We start from the raw sequence: 11,509 nt of genomic DNA on the forward strand, positions 1-11,509 counted from the left end.
AGACCCGGAACAGCAGTGACACTGCCAGGGCTGGGCTGGCCTGGCATGTGGTTGCTCAGCTACAGAGGGGAACAGGGCAGTCCTGCAGCAGAGCTGGGAAAGCAGCCAGAGGGATTTCAGAGTCATTAAGGTTGGAAAAGACCTCCAGGGTCATTGAGCCCAACCTGTGACGAATCCCCATCTTGTCACCCAGACCAGAGCACGGAGCACATTCCTTGGACACCTCCAGGGCTGGGGACTCCATTACCTTCCTGAGCAGCCCCTTCCAATGCCTGACACCACTTTCTATGAAGAAATTCCTCTTCATGTCCAACCTCAACTTCCCCTGGCAGAACTTGAGGCTGTTTTCTCTCGTCCAGTCCCTTGTTCCCTGGCAGCAAAGCCTGACACACACCCTGGCTGCACTCTCCTGTCACAGAGTTGTGGAGAGCCAGAAGGTCCCCCTCCAAGCCTCCATTTCTCCAAGCTGATCCCCCCCAGCTCCTCTTGGTGCTCCAGACCCTTCCCCAGCTCTGTTCCCTTCTTTGGACAGCCCTTCTCTTGCCATGAGGGCTCCAGATCTGTCCTCAGGGCTGGAGGTGGCCCAGCAGTGCCAGAACTGGGGACAGGCCTGTGGCCACACCAATGCTGGGACAGCCCAGGTGCCATCGGCCTTTTGCCCACCTGGGTTCATGTTCAGCTGCTTTTACCAGCACCCCCAAGGCCTCTTCCAGCTTTCCAGCCTCTGATCCCAGCCTGGAGCATTCCACAGGGTTTGTGTGACCCAAGTGTAGGACCTGGCACTTGGCCTTTACCCTCACACCTTTAATCTCAGCCCTTCAATCCAGCTCATCCAGTTTCCTCTGCAGATCTTCATGCCTTCCACAATCCACATGCCCACCCAGTTTATAATCATGGATTAGAGGAGTCTGTTGTGCTCTTCATCCCCCCATCTACCACCTGCCCTCAGCAATATCAGAGATGGACTTCCCAAACTGCTACAATTTATTGGACAATGGTCAAAGGAACTGTACATCTGTAAAAAAAACAAACAAAACAAAAAAACCCCAAGAGGTGGGCACGGCACTGCATGCCTCATGTGCTTGAGGCCGTTTTCCTCCGCTTCAGTCGCGAGCGCCAGTCCTCTGGCAATGCCTCGAAGTTGGCATTCCTCTCGGCCATGCCACTGCAGGAATAAAGCAGGATGTCAGCACCCAGCTGGCCCTCTCATGGATCCCCCACCTTTACAAAGGACAAGGAAATGTCCCAGTGCCAGCCCCCCAGGTCTGTACCTCATCAACTGCTGCTGCTTCCACTCCTCGATGCGCCGCTGGGCTGTGGTCTCCCGGTCCTCCTCGCTGGAGCTAGAATTTTCCTCCTCATCCAGCTCCCGCTGGATACTTTGCCACTTCTTCACCAGAGATGGCATCTTTGTCTTGCCCTTCTTGCCCTGTGCCACAAAAATAACAGTGGTGAGTGCGGCTGGAAAGGGAGGAGGAAGGAACTGTGCCGGTGTGGGACCACCTGTCTGGCCTACCTTGTCCTTGCGCCCTTTCCTTGGTTTCTCTTTCTCTGGAGGTGGGGGCGCCTTGGGGGTGGGCGGAGGGGGTGTCTGTGGGGGTGGTGGGGGTGGCGGCTGCTCGGCTGCAGCACCTGTGGCTGGAGGGGCTCCCCGTGCTGGCGCCGGCTGCGCGGTGGCCGTGGTGGCCGGGCTGACAGGCACAGAGCACTCTGAGTATCCCATCATAGAAGGCGCAGCAGGTCCCGTCACACCCAGGTAGTTGGACTGCATTCCCAGTGCCGCGGGCTGAGGGCCGGCGTGGCCTGGAGCCATGCGGAGGTTGGGGCGTCCCTGGATCTCGCTCTGGAGGCGCTGGCGTGGCCTCAGGGAGGCCAAGGGCACAGCTGATGGCTGGTACTTGCCCGTGGCCATCAAGGGCTGGCTGTAGATGACTGGGCAGCTGCCAATGGTGGCCGTGCGCTGCATCAGCCCAGGGCTCATCTCCACTGCTTTCCTCTTCTGGGGCTTGGCCGAGAGCAGCGGGGCTGGGCTTGGATCGACAGTGGCCTGGAAGAAAGTGCCAAAGTCAGTGCTTTGCTAGGAGCATTGTTACACACCCAATTCCCAGTGTTTCACACTCTGGAATCAGTGGAGCCCTGGCTTCACTACTCACCTGGCTGTTGCTGGCAGCGGGGCGCACCAGGGACTTCAGGGGAGCATCTTCCTCTGTTCCTGGGGCAGGTGGCTCCTCGCCCCCCTCATCTTCCATCTCCACTTCCTGGATCTCCCCGTCTTCTCCAGGTGGTGGGGGTGGCGGTGGAGGCGGCGGGGGCGAGTCTGGGGGGGGGGGAGGCGGCGGAGGCATTTCCAAAGGCAGGGGAGGTTGGAGGACCGGGACGGAGGACTGAAGCAGAGTCCAAAATGGAGTGAGTGGCATAAGAGATGTAGCAGGAACTTGGCCTGAGAAGGATTCTTTACAAAGGGAGCCTGAAAAATACACATTGACACGGGCTTGAATACCCAGCCTAGAGTCTGAACCACCTGCTCCTGCCTGTGGTCCTGCTTGGAAGCACAGCCACCATGGACTGCCCTGGCACTGCTCCTGCTCTGCTGCCAAGACCCTCACTGGCAGTGAGACGTACCTGTGGGGCGCTCGGCAGGCCCCTCGGTGTGCTCTCCTTTGTCTTTGGGAGGTGGCTTTGGAGGACCGTCGGGTTTTCTGTCGGCGGCGCCTCGCTGTCCCTCCTCTTCGTCCTCCCCATCGGGGAACTCCCATTGCGACTCTCCAGAGCGCTCGTTAACATAGAAATAGCGTCTATGCTCCCTAGATCACAAGAAAGAGAAGGAGGCTTCAGCTTCCCTTCTCCGCCCCTGACACTCCAAGGCGGGCCTGCCCACGACAGCAGTGCGCTCTCGCAGGGGAGACCCTCGTGCAGCAGGGCTGCCGCTCTCCCACACACAACAAACAACTTTGAGGACAGAGGCAGAGAGGCCCGAGCCGACTCGCTCAAAGCTATTTGCTATTCGCTGGCTGCGGGAACGTCGCCCTGAGCCCCCCGCTCCCAGGGAGGGGAGGGCCGGGAACGCTGGCGACGTCTCGCTAACATTGGGACTTTCAGCACGGCCTTGGCTGAAAGTCGCCCTCCGAGAAGAGGCACCGGGGAACAGCCCAATGGAGGGAAGCGGCTGCCCCCCTACCCCGTGGTGCGTAGAGTTTTTTATGATACTCTTGGTGTCAAACACACAGTGAATGCTAGAGAGAGGGAGCGGATCTGGGAGCTGAAAAACAAAAGAGCAAAGATTTCAAACAAAGGAAAATTAATCAAGAAAGCCAAATAGACAAAGAAATGTTTGGGTCTGACCTGCTGGCAGGAGACAGAAATCTTGTTCTTCATTCCGTCGGTGAGTTGAAGTTTGTCCTTTGGAAGAGCTGTTGGTCAGAAGAGTTGATCCAGAGATCCTGCAAAGTTCACAGAGCTCTCGCATGCGCGACCCCCCAGGCCCGCCCTCCACAGCGCTGGACACTCGCGAGAGGGACAATCAGCTCTGTCCGTCAGGGAATCGGCTCCGTCGCAAAGCACTGGGCACTCCGTTTGGATCCTCCAGTTTGGTGGCCAGCCCAAACTCTGCGAGTGCCGGACGTTTCTCTGCCTGCCCAGCACTAACAGAAGCCGCTCTCAGTCTGCCAGAGGGACGGCGCCAGCGTCGTCGGGTGGTTGATGGTCACAAATCATGTCTGAGATGTCAGAGATGAAAGGTGAGAAAGGAGGAGAGCGCGTACCTGTCCCAGTGGCAGGACCAGCCTTTAGGGGTGGCGTTTATTTCGTATTGTTTAAGCTGTTCGGCTGCGTCTTGGAGTTTGCGTTTGAGGTAGTTTCCATTGAGAGCACCTTCTCGCCAGTCTGCAATGCGGGTCTAGAGGGCAAGAACCGGGGGAAGCCAGTGAGGTGGGCTGCCAGCGGCCCCAGGGGGGATGGGACTCGAGGATCGGGAGGCTCCCTTCCGGCATGGGACGCGGGGGGCCAGGAGGAGGACACCCCACCTCTGTGCCAAGCCACGCTCTCCCCCCGCCGAGGAAGGGAGGACCCTGCGTGGCGAGGTGCCACGAGGCTCACGCAGCACCGGCGCTCGGACGGCAGATTGCATCCGATCCGCTCCGGAACACAAGGCCGGAGCGAGGGGCGAAGGCTCGGTTACCTCTGTCTGCAACAGCAACATGTGGAAGTTGGAGATAGATTGTCTGTTGATGCCCAGGAACTCCAATTTACTAGTCAGAGTATTTGCCAGCTCTCCAATCTGAAACTGCCAGGAGAAAGGGCGGAGTCAAGAGCTGCCCTCTGGGAGCACATCAGGCGGCTGCGGCCCTGCGGCTCTCGGCAATCACCGCTCGGGACCACCCACGGCCCCTCAGCCTGGAGGGACCGGGACATGCCACCCTGGCCCCATGGGCCTGTCACCCCCTCTGTCACATCCCGCTATATCCTGCACCCCAGGGACACAGCAGTGTGGGTGGCTGGGTGACAGCTCCTCCACGGACTGTGCTTGACTCTGAGCAGAAGAACAGCACGGGCAGCCTCGGTACTTTGGAGTTACAGCAGAACCAGTGCCATAGCATGTATCTAAGAATGCTTCCCAAATAAATGGCCCAGGATGTCATTCCAGATTCTGTAAATAACTACTTTCCAGAGAAACTAGCTGGAAAGCACCAGAAAGGGCTAACAGCTCTGGATTTACTCCAGACCAGAGGCGATAGCTATATCAAAGGTCAGCTCATGGCTCAAAGCATGAATCAAGTCAGCTCATGGCAACCACAGCTGCTCAGTTCCAGCATCTCATGGGAGTGAAACCTCCAATCTGGGGACACGGGGATCCCTGCATCCATCCCCCTGACTGGAGGCACTGCATGGAAGTAGTCACAAGCCAGAAAGGAATCAGGAACAGGGACAGGAATGTCTGCAAGTGGAATCCACTACTTTAAGGAGGGCTCTAGAAATGCCTAACTTCACTCTTCAGAAGAGGCTTTGGAATGTCCACCAAAGCCACCAAGGAAGCATCTGTCTCCAGAGAGGGGACAGGCGAGACAAGCAAGCCCTAGAGAAGACCAAGGCAGGCATATGAATTCCCATGTTAATGTGGCTCCGGAGAAGCCAGGGAACATCCTGGAGCAGAGGGTGACTTGGGAGCGGTGGTGCCGGCGCAGCTCCTGAAACCAGAGAGATCCCAACCTGATGAGCAAATGGTACTGGTTACCCAGGGAGCCGGCACTCCTTCAACAGCTCTAAGGGAATCCTGCATGGAAAAGCATCACACCGTCCATCACAGTGCCCACTGAGACCAGAAGGGGGCAGACAGCAGAGGGGACCAGCGAGTCCAGCCCTGCTACAGGCTTTTATTCTTTTTATTTAAATGAATTAATTTAAAAATCAGGTCTCAAATGGATGCTGCACTGAGGGATGCTCAGTTTTGGTCTGGGAGTGTCACATCTCAAAATCCTTTAAGGAGTTGTTTTATGGTAGAGATGTGGGATTTTTCACAAGGACAAAAGGACCTTCCTTTTCACACCAGAAAAATTACTTAAGTGGTGGGAAATGAAGACAGGGATGGGCAACTCTCACTGCAGGGTCCACCAGGGCTCCACCACGATCCGGTGATTCCCCATCTGCCACAGGGAAGTGACAACATTTCCCAACGTCACAGAATTACTCCAGAGCCAAATTTTATGCTGCAGGAGATCTCAGGGTAACAGAGATGGGGACTAAAGGCTAAATAGGAAAGATCTCCCCTACTGCTCTGTCATACTGCCCAAGAGCCTGGAGCTCTGCTATAGATCAGGGAATTGATCCAGTGCAGCCAAAGGAGCAAACCAAGGCTCAGTGAAGAGCTATTAGTAGGATGCTGCAGAAATCCCCAGGGCTCCCCCAGCTCGCATCTAAAAGTAATGCCGGGCGAAGGGCAGAGCGGTACCGTCAGCCTCAAGAAACGGAGAGATTACGGACGAGGAGTCTTCAGCCTGGAAACGGGACGACTGACCGGGCCAGAGACTGGAATATCGTTATTGGTGAAAACAAAGTCAAGATCAAACTGATTGTTCTCTGTCAAAACAACACCCAGGGCTGTCTTTGCCCCCCCGCACCCTCCTTTCATCCAAGCTTTTGCTGCTGAATCCTACTGGAGACAGGATATTTTCCCAGTCCTGCACAGCCCTTCCTTCACAAGCTCTTCCCACAGCCACACCGGGATCTGGGCTTTAAAAGCTTCAGGTGGGCCAAATCCAGAGCCCAAAGCTCCGGTGTTCCCAGGGAAGAGGTGGCTGGGGGAGCCAGTGTGTCCCTTGTTCCTGCTCGCTGCTGGAGAACCCATCACATCCCTCATCTCACAGACATGCACCTCTGCCTCTCCATACCTTTAGATCCTGCTCCTCCTCTTCCATTTTTGGAGCCCCTTGTGATTTGGCTTTTTCCTGGGGCTCCTCAGATTCTGCCTCTTTGTCTGAGCTCGGATCAGTTGTTTCCGTGCTCGGGGCTGCGGGAGAAGGAAGGACACGTCAGTCCTTGTCCCACCACCACCCTGGCAGCACCAGCGGCTGGCTGGACACTGCCTGGAACCAAAGCCAATGTGGGCAGCAGTGGGGAAGGAGCCAGGACCCACCAGAGCCAGAGACAAGAGCCTGAATTAAAAAGGAGAAATGGTCACTGCTGTGTTTTGGTGGTGGGGATCTTTCCAGAAGGATAATATGGGGAGAGTTGGAGCTGCTACAGCACAAAGCAACAATGAGGGAAGGCCTGGAAAACTGGGCATCAGGGAAGCAGGAAGAGACTAACTCCCAAAATTTGTCATCTTAATAATCTGTCAATAACAGGTACTAGGTATTAAATAAGTTAATTATGAAAGACTGAAAAGGTCTCCAAAAGCTGCCAATACCAGAAGGTTTTACCTTCAGATGACTAATTCACTGTCAAAGCAATCAATTCCAAGGAAGGAAGTCTGTGACAAAGTCCCATAGGCCTCCGGGGAAAGAAATCCCAATTCTCAGCATGTCCTGGCACTGGAAGGCAGGACACTTCCCTAAATCACCCTCCAGCAGCAGAGTGCCCAATTTAAACTGGTTATTTTGGAGTGACAGCTGTTGTTCCCCAGGTTAAGGTGGAATCTGGCACTGCTGGGAAGAGCTGGCTTCATGGTTATTTGGAGAGCCCTCCAGCAAAACCATTAATTTTCCTATGCAAAAACGACATCACTGATTTAATGCCAGAGTTGTCACCCAGCTCATGCCCCTGCCTGAAGCAGAGGTGCCTCAGGGCCATAAGAATCCTGGGATGGGGCAGGCACCAGCTCCCACTCCAGAAGGACACAGCCTGCTGCAGGCACTTTGTACCAGTTTTTCCTTGGAAAAGCAGTTCTATTCAGCTTTCTGTGCTGCAGGCACACAAATCTTGCACTGTGAAGGGACTGGCACATCCAGAGAAAAGGAGGCTCTGGGGGACCTTCTTCTTCCCCACAATGCCCTGAGAGGAAGGTGGAGTCAGGCTCTGCTCCCAGGGAACAAGAGACAGGACAAGAAGAAACAGCCTTAAGTTGTGCCAGGGGAGGTTTAAGTTAGATATTGAGGAAGATTTCTTAATAGAAAGAGCTGCCCAGAAATGTGGTAGAGTTATGGTAGAGGTGTGGTAAATCCCTGGAGGGATTTAAAAGCCATGTGTATGTGACACCTGGGGACATAGGTTAGTAGTGGCCTTGGCAGGACTGGCCTCCATGACCTGAGGGCATTTCCAACTTGAACAACTCCACGATTCTACCATCTGGGAGTCCCAGAGCTGCTGGGCGCAGACTGTTCCTTAAAATGCTATAGCTGGTGCATTTTGGAAAACACAGGTCTGGGAGATCCAACAGGAACACAAGAGGTAGTTGTGTATGACTGATACATCCTCACACACCCTGAGTTGAACCAGCCCCACAGGAACAGGGGCTGCCTTGCCACAGGGGCTGCAATTACATTCCCTACACACTGAGTGTGGGGCCCTGGAATGGCTCCAGGGACACTTCAGCTGTCTGGAATTTGGTACCAGGCAGCTCAAAAACTGAACTTTACAAGTGGAAGGGTGACAGTTCTCAGTGTGCCGCAGGCTGGATTTGTGATGTTGGGAGGCATGCGAGCCAATGGGATGTGAAGCAACTGTCATATGTGTCCCTCTTCCCAAAGAACCACTGAATGCATCACTTTTCTCCTTATGTGGGCTAATTAGGATAGGCAGACGGTGGCAGAGGAGCAGCTTATCCCAGTGAGGCTGGGCTGTGACACAGCCACCCCTCAGCCTGTTCCCACCTGGCACACATACCTCACAGCCCTTCCTGGCACTGCTCTGTGGGTCTTCAGGGAAAGGAGACCCCCTGCTCCTCCCTCCAAAGGAAGCCATTCAAATTACCTGCTTCTCCTGCTTCTGGGCTCTCCCGGCCCGTTTTGCTGGAGCCTCTGGGACTGGCAGACTCGGGGCTGGCGGCTCCCACAAACAGTTTCCATTTCCCTCGCTTGGAGGCCAGCCTGCGGGACGCATCCTGCGAGGCCGACTGGCTCCCATCGGAGAGCGGGCTGGAGCCCGAAACGCTGCCATCGCCTTCCTCCAGGGCACGCAGCTCTGCCTGCCCAGACACGACAGCCCAGTTTATTCCCAGCAATACCATGGCTGCATTGTGTGGCCATTTCCGGGACAAATGTCTCCCCTTACCTTTTTCCTCTCCAGCACCATCTCCAGTTCAAGTGTGTCCTGCTCCTCCTCCTCCTCCGCACTCTCTCCTGACTGCACCACGCTGCACAGATCCTCCTGCCCCGTGTCTTCCAGAGGGTCCCTGCTGGGCTCTGGCTCCTCAGGGACAGCCGGTGCCTCTTCCACTTTCACCTCCTCTTCCAGAGGCAGTTCAACCTCTTCTTTGCAGATCACTTTCCTCCTCCAGCGCTCCTCTTCCTCCTTCACCACATCGGGCAGGAGTGGGGCCAGGAGGGCCGCAGCCACCCCCTTCCTCTCTTCCTCACTGTTGGAGAGAGCCTGCACTCCTTCATTAACTTCCTGTGGGATGAGCTAAGTGTGAGATTTCTGGCAGCTGTCTGGGAAAGAGCCCATCCTCCTAGGCCCCTCCTAGGGCTGTAGATGGAGCAGAGCATCCCAGCTGCTTCCAAGGAAGCCCAAGGAGATGCCTGCAAGCCCCATGGCAGCCAGAACCCACACGACTGACCTTCTTCACCTCCCGCTTGCTGAGGCCGGTCCCACGGCCAGCGCTGCCCGGGGTCCCTTTCTCCTGAGGGAATGGCTCCGTGGCTGCCATGAAGCTGCCATTGGTGCCTGCCATGGTGCTGCTGAGGAAGAGGAGAGGGAATGAAGGGTGGGATTGAGACAGCATCCCACAGGGCAACATGCTGGAGTTCTTGCTCACCTGTGCTGGTAATGCTGCAGGCCCTGGACCTGTGTCGCCAAGTACTGTGGCAGCTCCCAGGTCACCTCGTTGCTCTGGGTGTTCCAATAGTAGTAGCAGCCGGTGTTTTCATCCCAGACTTCCTGCCAGTCGCCCATCTCCAGCTCTCCCACTGCCGGGGCAACAAGGACACCTCGTCACTCCCCTCTCCCCAGTGACACCTGTTTGCCATCACCCCCTCTGGAGAGAGGACTGGCGCTCACCTCCGGCCAGCGAGCACTGGGTGTCGTACTGCCACTCCGGGGCCTGTGCCGGGCCCGTGCCATTGGCTGTGCCTGACGATGCTCCTGTGCCTGAATCCTTCGGCTCGGGGCGGGGAGGGGTGGGGGGCGGCACGGAGGAGGAGGAAGAGGAGGCAGCGGTGGGCTCAGCGGGCTGTGGAACGGCCGTGATGGCATCAATCTCCTGTAAAAACAGCATCCCACCATCAGGTTCAAATACCAAACTAAATCAAGGATGAGGACGATGCCTTGGACCATGAAAGGGACACCTCCTTGCGCCATCCCTCCCTCCCCTCATCCTCGCCAAGCGGCACTCACAGCCAGGAAGTTTGCCAGGGTGCTGTCGATGTCGGCGGAACTGCTGCCGTTGGCATCCGCGGGACGGGCCGGCTTCTCCGGGGTCTCGCCCTCCTCATCATCGCTGTCGGCGTAGGCACCCAGCAGGCACAGACCTCCTGGGAAAGGGGGGCAAATCCTCAGGGGAATCCTCCTGCTGCTGCCACAGGGCATTGGATCCCACCTCCCACCCCCTGCTCCAGATGCCCCCTGCCATCCCAGGGAGAACAGCCCCTGTAGGAGTGCCAGGGACAGCCTGGGGGAATCAGAACAGGCCCCATGAATAAAATGTACCTAAGAACGAGCAATCGGCTCTTGGGAAACAACAGCACGATTAAAATAATTAAAATGGAAATAATTCCACCCCTAAAGTGAATTATTTAGGAAAAAGTTAACTCTCTTCCCTTAAAAATAATAGTTAAGTTGGGTAATTACCCTGTGTTACAAATAGGGGCTTATGGAGAGGGGAACACAGTCCCACAAAACCCCTTTGTTCAGCATAAAACCCACCACACTTATAACAGAAAACTCACACTCAGCACCTCCAAAAACTATTTGGAACCCACAGCCTCGCACTTCTAGGACCAGAACCACCTCACATTTAGAACCAAAACCCCACATACGTGACCAAAAACAAAACAAACAAACAAAAAAAAATCAAACAAAGGACCAAAATCCTACATTTAGAACCCTCAAGCCTCCACAGCTAGTATCAAAACCGGCTAAACTTAGGACAAAACCTCACTTTTAGTACCAAACTCCTCCACATTTTGAACTTAAGAGAAAATGTTTTGCACCCAGAAAATTACATCTAAGAATCACCCCCCCCCCAATTTAAGACAAAAAGCCCCATTTATAACCAGAATTCCAATTTTTTTTAATCATTATTGTGCATCGGGGGCCGCAAACCCCCCTAAATACAGAAAATCTCCCCTAAGATTTTTAGAGGATGTAATCCCGCGTCTCACCCCAGCGCGCTTCCTTACCTGTGGCCTTGACCGCGGCGGGAGCGGGAGGCGGCGGATTGGGTGGGTTGCGAGGAGGCTCCGCCACCGTCTCGGGCTCATCTGCGGGGCAGAAGCGTCAATTACAGGGGGCTCAGGCTGGGGGTTCGCGGGGGAGGGCGGATCGGGACCCCCCCGGTCCCGCTAGGCCGCGCTAGGCCGCACCAGGCCGCGCCCCGCCAACAAAGCACCCCCCGCTTCACCCGCCTTCCCCGCCATACCCGGTTCGGAGCCCGAGTCGCCCCCCTCTCCCGCGGGTCCTGCCGCCTCGTCGCGGCGCGGGGCGGGCGGGGAGAGCTGCAGGATGGGCCGGCGGCCGGGCGCGGCCCGCGCCTTCTTCCCCATGGCGGCGGCGGCGGCGGCGGCGGCTGCGCCTCGGGGCTGTGGCCGCGCGCGCCGCGCGCAGGGGGCGGGGTGTGACGTCACCCAAAGGGGCGGGGCCTGAGCGAGACGCGCTCCCCATGGACGGGGACGAGCCAGAGGTTACGGCTCCATCCGGCCCT

General features: G+C 56.3%; 1 protein-coding gene across 2 annotated transcripts; it reads right to left on the reverse strand.

Annotated features, from left to right (window-relative positions):
- Positions 1-966: 966 nt before the first annotated feature.
- Positions 967-11,351, reverse strand: FNBP4 (formin binding protein 4; the record flags this gene model as incomplete). Of its 2 annotated transcripts, none has more annotated exons than XM_083862844.1 (16): positions 967-1,165; positions 1,272-1,429; positions 1,517-2,047; positions 2,154-2,467; positions 2,623-2,804; positions 3,762-3,895; positions 4,178-4,282; positions 6,384-6,502; positions 8,404-8,617; positions 8,704-9,042; positions 9,209-9,326; positions 9,407-9,557; positions 9,649-9,850; positions 9,985-10,121; positions 10,989-11,069; positions 11,228-11,351. In XM_083862844.1, the coding sequence occupies 16 exons, from the start codon at positions 11,349-11,351 to the stop codon at positions 1,075-1,077; spliced, it is 3,000 nt and encodes a 999-aa protein (XP_083718970.1). In that variant the 3' UTR covers positions 967-1,074. The 2 variants fall into 2 exon arrangements, with proteins under 2 accessions (XP_083718970.1, XP_083718969.1); XM_083862843.1 differs by having other exon boundaries at positions 9,209-9,329.
- Positions 11,352-11,509: the final 158 nt, after the last annotated feature.

The sequence above is a fragment of the Zosterops lateralis genome (assembly GCF_965231275.1).
Source record: "Zosterops lateralis genome assembly, chromosome: 6".
NCBI lineage: Eukaryota > Metazoa > Chordata > Aves > Passeriformes > Zosteropidae > Zosterops > Zosterops lateralis.